The 10,055-nt window shown below is 35.9% G+C and overlaps 1 protein-coding gene across 1 annotated transcript; it reads right to left on the bottom strand.

The window, feature by feature from the left end:
- LOC145764839 (ferroptosis suppressor protein 1-like) lies at window positions 1-6,744 on the bottom strand. The gene is made up of 10 exons (XM_082576523.1): window positions 6,696-6,744; window positions 6,096-6,229; window positions 5,411-5,554; window positions 4,729-4,861; window positions 4,107-4,325; window positions 3,443-3,551; window positions 2,681-2,833; window positions 2,237-2,337; window positions 1,814-1,913; window positions 1-1,017 (listed from the first exon to the last, which is right to left on the bottom strand). The coding sequence occupies exons 2-10, from the start codon at window positions 6,170-6,172 to the stop codon at window positions 863-865; spliced, it is 1,191 nt and encodes a 396-aa protein (XP_082432649.1). The 5' UTR covers window positions 6,173-6,229; window positions 6,696-6,744; the 3' UTR covers window positions 1-862.
- Window positions 6,745-10,055: the final 3,311 nt, after the last annotated feature.

Here is a 10,055-nt window from a genome sequence, read left to right as displayed (position 1 = left end):
TCAATATTCAAAGCTGATTTATTAATTAGAACGCAATGAATAGTATGATAAAATACTGTGCATTTAAAGAATTGGAAAATCTAAACATTGATTGCCGAAACAAAAAAGTAATCAAACTCATTTTTTGACTACCTATGACACGAATGCAGTGCAATGCGGTACTCAAAAACAATTCACATAATAATATGATGATTCCCTTGAATACACCTGTGTTTAAGAAATATTTCGATTTTTTCACATCAAAAATCGTTATTATTTTCTAAAACCTCTACAGCCTGTTTCACTCTAAAAAGGGGATCATCAGAAGGTCCTTATTCAAATAAAATAAAACATGTACGAAATGCAAAAACTGAATTAGCCGTAAAGCAAACGTTTTCAAAATCATATTGTTGTCATCTTATCTGCTGAAGCAAACACTTAGATTAGCAGTGAAGATTAACATCATCAAAAAACATCATGAGTTTAATTTCTGCTTTTGGGTTCATAAACTTTTTAATTAGATCGACTGCTAGTTCAAACCATTTTGCTTCTAAGTATGATACAACAGTTCTCTCAACAAATACCCTGAAGGCTGCAGCAAATGTACCACGCAAAGTAAAGGCTAGCACCTTTGCAAAAGGTAACAAGCAGATGAAGTAGTGAAAGCACACTTTTAGAATTTCATTTGAAATAGCAAGTTCTGTTGATGGAAAACTAAGGTAGTGAACACTACTGCAACATAACAAGCAACTACAAGTAACATTGATACTAAAACGAAGCATGATTGTGCGAGCTTTCAGACTAACAGCATAAAGAAAGCACTATTTCTCCGAAACACTCTAATTTTGGAGTAGGAAACGTATTTGAAAAAGCCTGTACTTCTTCACAGCGGAGGTTTTTGACCGAATTCTTGATGCTGCAATTTCACAAACACGTCAGTTGCTTTGATTTTCCTTGTGGCAAAGTCACCCAGAACCCACGACCCAGCCTGAGAAAAGCCACCATCTCGGCCAATAGGGACACACATTTGAAAGAATTCTGAAGAAAAAAATACAACAAATTATGTCAATAACGTTGTAAGTAAAAAAGTGAGTTAATTTTCTACTACAAGATTAAAAAGAACATTTTACATGAAATATTGAACTCTTGAATAGATCACAGCCAGGGCATGCATTCTGTTTCAGAGAGCTATTCTTACAAGTCTAGTGTTGAAAATACCACAACCTATCTTGACATTCTTTGCATTCATAAGGCTCAGACTATTTGTAAAGCCCACAAAGCTGACGGTCACATGAAGAATACCAGTGAATTTGGTTGCAGCCAGTTGCATGTGTATCATAACGATCAAGTCATATCGCAAATAACGTCAGCTTTTACGGTAGGCACTTTAACATGCAGATATCCAATCCAGCACGAACCAATCAGAAGCTACGCTTTTCATGACGTCATCAAGATTGCGTTTGGGAAGAATAAAGGAAAAACGCAAATTCTAGCTAAATTAAATCATCGCTTTGCCATCGGTTGGCTTGGCGCATTGGGTTAGAGCGGTAGTAGTCATTACAATGACGTGGGTTTGATTCCCTGTTTGATCCTCTGCTATAGCTCTTTTTTCTTCTGTAATTACCAAACAAAGTTCAAAGCAATTATTAATTCTCTGGCTGAATGCTGGAATGGTCACAATAACAGATAACGTACAGATAACGTAGCATCTCATTGGTTCGTGGTTGGATTGGATACGCGCGTGGATTGTTAGAAATCTGCTTGTTAAAGTGCCTACCAGCTTTTACTCTCTACATTGCATTTTTGTGCTGATCAGAAGACCACTGCATGTTACCTGACTTGTATGGTTGCAGAACTCTCCCCTTTGCGATATTGATCAGATTGTTATATGTGCATGTTGCTTGGCTCTGTGCTTCGATGGCAAGTTTGGTTACCTGCAAGAAATCAGTGTTGTTATGACTTTAATTACTTTTTTGTCACAAACATACAATTATAAGTTTTCTGATACGCTACAATGCCTCTATTGTTTGATAAGGGGACAATGAGAACCATCTCTATGAGGTATCATAACATTCGGCAATCCGTCATTTGACAAAGTTTGTCAAGAAATTAAAAGAAAATTTGAAGCCAGGTTTTTGAATCAAAAGTAAATGAGAAAAAATGTAATATAACAAGAAGAGATAACAAAGAGAGAAGTAATATAACAATGATGATAAATATAATCTTTTTGATTTAAAAGTGAATGCAACAAACTAACCTCGACATTATTGCAATCGCCCACAGCGAATATATTCTTCACTCCTTCAACTTCCAAACTGTCGTTCACCTTCAGTTGGCCCATCTGGTTCATGCTGTCACCTTAAACAATTAGAAATACGTTGATCGAAACCATACAGATTTTACGACAGCTAGAAGACTTAGATGAGCATTTGAAAACAATGCAAGCCAGTCTAAAATTACCAGCCAGTAAATCAACGTACCGCAATTGAACGTTTTGATATTGCAGACGTTGAACATAAATTGCAGACGATTTTTACTCTGCAGACGTTGAATCAATGTGAAAAAACTAATTGAGTTGCTGGCTGGGATTGTGTCTAGCATGTTGCGATTATGTTAAATTACTATTACGTTCTGTTGCTGTAAGTTTAGGAAAGTGTAGCGTCAAAAGGAATAAAATCAAGCAAGATGTTTTCTACATTACCTAATGCGTTTTGGTAAGCGTCTTTGTTAATTGTCAATCCGTAACACTTCACAACTAAGTCCGCATCCAGCTCCTTTCCACTTGACAGTTTAACCTTGATGCCCTCAGTGGTTTTGTTATGTGGAATTTCATCCAAATTAGTGACTGTGTCACCTGCCAAAAGCGATATGGTAATTTTCTATTTGAACACAACACTGATAAGACGCCAATATGCTGCTGTAACTGTGCTCCAAAAACCTTGTCAAAATTTTGAAGTAGAAAAGCATAGCAAACATACATTCTTTTAAATATCTCCTTAGTATTATATTTATAATTAATCGTTAAAAACAACATAAGTGATGACATGCAGGAGGGAAACGTAGCAGTATAACAGGGGCTATTTAACAAATTACGCATTTGTTTCAAATTCCTATCTTATGAAAGATTCTAGCAGACGCCTTTTCATGTTACGTGCTACATCAACATATATAAGGGGTTGAAAAGCCAAGAAAAATGCACGAAGCAAAAGGGACACATTGTTACTGCTTAGCCTGAATCATCTACAGTTAGTTTTATAAAACCGGCGATGAATGCAAGGCCAGCACTACCCTTACCTCTTATCCTCAGCCGAAATAGATTCCATTATCAAATAACAAAGGTAACTAGAATAAATTATTCTTCACAATATTTAATATTTATATTGTTAAAATATTGCGAGTAAAGTTGGCACTGAAACAATATTATCAGAATCAAATAAGGATCGGTAGCAAAATGATACCGTACCTAGAATAGTATTGATGCGTTTCGATTCAAACTTTTGCGCAATAATGTCATATGCTTTCGGCTTCAGCTTGCGAGATACGAAGACATCACTGTTGTGTACAATCGTAACCTGAAAAGTGATGCAATGTCACTTTTTAAAACTTGATACTGTAACAATTTCACAAGGAAATCACGTGCGACACTATCGCAATGCCAGATTGCACATTCACTCGGTCGTCCAACCGCATTGGCATCTCAGGCAATAACGATTTAAAGTTAAGTGTATTTTATGGAGAAAATCAGTGGTTGTATCAGCATGGAATAATTTATCACCAAAATATTGTGATTATTACATTTGACTGCCGAGGCATATTAATTGTAATGTATCAAGTACATATCATAATTATATCCAGCAAGGTGAGAAGATAAAACAAAGAAGTCATCATTTTCAATTTTTTAACGCAACAACAAAATTAAGGCCACAAACAATGATGTTGTTCTGGTGAAGACAAAGCGAGTTCCTGGACTTGCTTTAATATTTGAATTAAAGTGTCCAAAACACTTTGAGGTGTTTGCAGTATTGCAAAGATTTTTTTATAAGTAGTCAGGATTAGTTCAATATACAGTACCGGTAGTATTAATTTTTAAAGAATTTTAGCAGGACTACCACAACATGTAATCTAACCTCTTTCTGATCAGGATAATCAGTTTGTATTTCTCCAGCAATTTCTACACCAACAGCTCCACCTCCAACAACAACTATTTTCTTTGCCTTTTTAACTTCATTGGCAAAATCTTCATACATTTGCTTCAATTCAGCAGTAGATTTATCAAGACTACACTTGCTGGGAAAGCAACCAGTTGACCCAGTGGCCAACACCAGTTGACTGTATGAGATCGGTGTCTAGAAAAATAGTAAAAAATAAGATGTGGCCTACTCATTGCCGTACAAGAGGTGGTATAAAAAGGTGACTGGATTCAACTTCCCAACGGCAAAATTTACAACGAAAAGTAGATATGAACCTTCTTGATAAAGAGTGCAAAAACGATAGCATGAAAATAAACATGAAAATAAACAGAAAAAATAACCTTTTTACTTCGATTTGGAAGTTATATTTCGACAAAAAGCAATGCTGATATAAAGAAATTTGATTCAAAGGTCAATTCATTTTTTGCATTGTGCCCCAGAACTGCAGTTGGTAAGACATCATTGGCTTTTTCGGCTTAATGTGCAATACATATATATCTCTGTGAATAAATAAAACACTTCTAAATATCACATCAAGGACATGATATTCATTACATACAGCATTATTTTCCAAAGACAGTTGTTGCTTTTCGGGATCAATGTCAACAACTTTTCCTTGAAGAAAGTTGTCTCCAAATGCAACATGATAAGGGATAAATGTTTTATGGGCAAACCCAGGCTCTACAGCTGCCCTACAACATAGAAGAAAAGAGTTAGGGTTAGAGCATTTAAACAACACAAATAAATGAAAGACCAAGCATATGTAATAAAAGCAACAAGAAAACACAAAGGTGCCTTCATCATTTATATACAACGGTGCCTTCATTGTGATGAAGGCACCTTTGTGATGAAGGCAATACTTTGTGCAGTATATATAGTATATAATATACATACTAAATACGTGTAAGCGCAAAATAAGTTCTTTGGAGAAATGATACTGACCAGTGCCAAGGAATCACAGCAACAAGTGCCGCTATATGTATGAACAGTAGCATACCAATTTAAAAACTATATATAAAAAATTCTGTACGAGTATAGAAAATTTGCAACTACTTTACATAGCACATTGAGAAATCAAAGTTAATGCCAGTTGTGAGTTGAACAATCCCATATCAACATAGAATGCATTACATGATACAAATTAGCCAATTTGGCGATCAAAGCGTAGCAAACCACTAACACCCTCAACGTATAATACCTTTGCTACCAACTTTTTATCTTTACAAACACTCACTACTTACCGCAATGCAGCCATGTTGTGATGCATTGAATCTCTTGCATCTATTAAGGTGAATTTCCCTCTTCCTTTTAGCTCTTTAGCAAGGCGTACCCCTCCATAGCCTCCACCAACAATCACAACATGTTGATCATCGCTTAGCCGTTTCCTAAGTAAATTATAATTGAAAGTGATGTGGTGAATTAACACTATTATTTAATATGCTGTGGAAATAATCTTGAATTGATAAACAGTGAAATCTTATAAAAACAAAACCATTGATTTTTTTGGTACTACAATATCAGCATTTGCAAAACATTTGCATGAATCTTTTGTATGTTGTTTTATCATTAATGTATCCATTATTCAACCTAAAAGAATAGTAGTTATCAAAGCTGGTGCATAAGTCTCCGCCTTGATCATAAATGCTATGACGTGAATATATATCTAAGATTGGAATCGACCAACACATGTAGGGTGAAACGTATGAAGTGTAAAGCAAAGATAAAGTAGTTTCACACTAAATTATATATTTAATCGATTCCAATGTATGACATTTTGATATTTTTAACCAGGGCGGAGACTTGCTTACTAGCTCTTAGCTTTCTTCTACAATATATGATATGTTATACTATAAAAGGCATGAAAAATAAAATACAAGAAAAATGATTTCTTTGGTGACAGGTTAGCCTTGTTTTGTCTAATCTCACCCCTTGTCAACCATGTAACGATAACCATACAAAAGCAGTCCTCCACCCAGAGCAGCTCCAATAATTTTTCGAGACATCTTTTTATACACTTCCACTTAAACTAATCACAGTTGCACTGACTATGTGCAAACTTCCTGAAAATGCAAAATATCATCTCAGAATACAAGTAGCTACAGCAATGTGTATCAACCAATCAATAGTTACATCTACACTGCTAGAGCCTATAGTTGATTGGTGAGAGCTCTTGTAAGCTACAACCTTTGCCCTTGGAAAGGTAGGCTACTGGTTCTACACCACTCAACAAGGGCATGCAACTGTTTCTTTCGCAGAACACTCAATGCCATGGAGATTGATATTAAGATTTGATTCCTTGTCTTTTTCATTCTTGTCTTCCTCATTCTGTTTTCTATCTACTTTAGACCATGATTAGCCAAAAGACATATTTCAGGCACCAGCCTGGATATGACAAAACTTCACAGCGGGAAAGTACCCTCTAAATCGGTCATATTTGGTCATATATTTATACCAATACCAATGCATCACATGCTGTGACGGCGGACATGTCCGCGGTGTCTGCCATGAATTTCGAGGCCTGCTTACCGTATATAAGCACTTTTTTTTTCTCCTTTTGTCTTTTGCTTTGAAAGAGAAAAAGAAAAAAGAATACGTCATGACCGGTCAAATAGTGTTTCAGATTAAAAGACTGGAGCTGGTCAAATAGCCACTGCCTATCCACTATCCAACTAAGCAAACAATGGCTTGCAATTCATTAAATGATAAATTCTTTAAATTCTATAATTGGCAATTCTTCAAACACTTCCACTTCTGATAAAACCATTCTGTATGAGCAAAGATTGCAAACATGCCCTGCTGGTGCACATACAAAAGAAATGTCAAGCCCTGATTCAAAGCAAGCTTGGTCTTGGTTATTGACAGTTTTTTGGAGACATGCTGAACATTTATAAAATATGTTCCCTCACAACCTTTCCAAATAATTTCTCAAGAGGATCTGTTGAAAACTCACTGAATATAACAAACTCATGATCTGCTGATAAAAGGCTTCGAGCAAGATCAACTAGCCCTAAGCAGGTATGATAAAAAAGCTGAGGTTGTCAACCTGGACTGTTGTACTTGTCTTCTTTGAACTCTCTCATCAGGGTTGCCAGGTCCACTTATGAAAAAAATGCAAAACAACTGATCAAAAAATACCAAATAACCTGAAAAAAGGCCAAATAACTAAGCAAGTCGCAGCAAAATCGAATGTTTTTTCATTAATAAGTAATGGATTCGGTAAAAAATGAATAAAACTGCAACAAAGCTCAGCCTACATTTGCTTCTATTGCACAACCTAGCTATCTTCACACTTGAGAGTACGGTATTCTTCAGTAAAAAGAATTTTGAAACAATGCCAAACAGGATTTTATCATGCCAAGCAACATAAAAAAAATGCTAACCTGGGGCATCCCTGCTACTCATACAGCCAACTGGGTTAAAAACATAGACGTTTATGGTTAAAGGTAGCCACTTTAACAAGTCGAAATTCTGCCACTGAAATTGACTACAATGCAACCGCCAACCAATCAGAACGTGTTATAAGAGGCTACCGTCCAATTGTGACCCTTCTAGCATTCATCCAGAGAATTAATGCCTGTTTTGAACTTTATTTGGTAATTACAGAAGAAAAAGAGCAATAGCAGTGGTGAGAATCGAACACGCGTCAATGAAATGACTACTTTCTAGCCCTAAGCCAACCAGCTGACAAAAATCCATCACTTCATTTGCTTTTTATCATCTTCTTTTCGCCATTTTATACGTCACTTAAACCGTAGCTTATGATTGGCGGTTTCATTCTAGTCAATTTCAGTGACAGAATTTCGACTTGTTAAAGTGGCTACCATCATGGTTAAAAACCACTATCAAAGTTGCCAGGTCCACTTATGGAAAAAATGCCGAACAACAGGTCAAAAAATGCCAAATGACTTAAAAAAATGCCAAATCGGCAAAACGCTGCAAAATCGAACATTTCTTCATTAATAAGTAATGGATTTGGTAAAAAATGGACTGTGAAACTGTATAGAACTGCAACAAAGCTCAGCATCCACTTGCTGCTATTGCGCAACCTAGCTATCTTCATTCTTGGGAGTAGCGTATTCTTCAGAAAAAAAAATTTGAAAAAATGCCAAACAGGATTTTTTCATGCCAAACAACATAAAAAATGCCAACCTGGCACCCCTGACAACCATCATTCTGGGAGAATAATTTTGCGCAGTCCGCCTAAAATAATGATCCGTAAAAATTGCGCGGTTAACAATGCGAGGAAAGTAGCAACCAGGCGCGGATCTAGGAGTTTTTTTCGGGGGGGGCCAGAAAATTCGAAAATCAATTAAAAAGAAAGAAAAAGATAAAACAGATATGAACAATGATACTACGACGTTTAGCTGCGATATTATATGCTATAAAATAGACATTAAAACAGCCATTTTTATCAATTGTGAAGAGAGAGAGAGAGAGAGAAACCTTTTATTTTGTCTGTTGCAAGAAAAGTATACGGTACAAAATATAGACAATGCAAATAAAATAGCACCATAACTAGAATCTACAACAGACAGGAAGCAGCGAAAGACTATATTAGTCATCGAGTCAGCTGCTTCCCGTGTTTTTAATGTGACAAATGTTTAAAAAATAAATTTTGCTTGAATTAAAATTGCTAAGCATGTAAAGTAAACTTGAAATCTGGTTTTAAACCCAGTATGCAGTGTCCATGACCAATTGGATATTTGTATGTTTGTAGGCATATACGGTAATAGATTGAAATTATAATGAAGACTAAAAACTATAAAACAGCCATTCAAGGTTTCAGATTGTTTCAACTGACGTCATTTGGTTCAGCGTTGGTTTCAGCTAAGTCAGCTCCGACAAATGTTGCTCTTAAAATGTATTTGAAGTTGCATGAAAGAAAACAACAGAGTCTGATTGATGGACAATTTGAACCACATCTATAACAAATAATTATCCTCCCCCACCCGGAATAAGTTAAGTCCGCCGTGGGACCATGGCCAGTTGGAGATGCGGCCTGATATGTCACAATTCGCAGATTTGATTACCGCTACTGCTAGTGCTTGACTGATATTTATAAGATTTTTTACTTTTTGCTGTCTCCTAATGATATAAAAACTTTTTTGGCTTGGGGAAACAGTAGCAAATGAGAAAAAGTAAGTTGAAATACGTTGAATCAGACTGTTATTGAAAAATTAACAGTCTGATTAAAATCTTCGAAATAAAATTGTCTTTGTTTTAACATCTGAGGATGTTAAAACCTACTGTGTCATCTGGAGAAAACAGTAAAGAAAGCGTAAAAATATAATTTTTAGAAAAATTTATTTAAACATTCGCCCAAAGTTGGCAAAATGTGGAAATTTCTGCAAAATGTGACAAAGCAGGCCGTATCTTTAGGTAGCCATGGTGGGACTAATATTAGCTGTTTAGAAGCATATCAAACCATTTGATGCGTAAACATGCACTTTCAACAATTCCTCACAAACTTTCGAGGGGGCCCGGGCCCCCTGGGCCCCCCCATAAATCCGCGCCTGGCAGAAACACTCGGAAGCTGATAAAATCACTTCTCGTTACCACATCAAAGCATATTTTTTTCCAAAGGCAAATGCACAGTGAACACAGAAATTTAAATAAAAAACTCGTCTTGTCAAAGATAAAGCAAGTGCAATTGCAAAAAGTAAGACATAAAATCGTATATTAAGACTGCTATATGTGGTTTGGCAAGAAAAGCAAGCATCACAAAAACGTCTATAAAAATACTTTCCAGAAATAATTTTCGGAATTTTCTTTTTGAATCGTGTTCAGAATTAAATTTTCTTTCCAAGATTGTCAATCTCGTGGCGCGGCAGACGAAGGAAACGCGAGCAAATTGATTTAAAAATCGGGTGTTTGTTGAATATTTGT

This window comes from Aplidium turbinatum, chromosome 2 (genome assembly GCF_918807975.1).
Source record: "Aplidium turbinatum chromosome 2, kaAplTurb1.1, whole genome shotgun sequence".
In the NCBI taxonomy this organism is placed as follows: Eukaryota; Metazoa; Chordata; class Ascidiacea; order Aplousobranchia; family Polyclinidae; genus Aplidium; species Aplidium turbinatum.
Note: the sequence above shows the minus strand (reverse complement) of the source record. Positions and strands in the feature narration are given on the sequence as shown.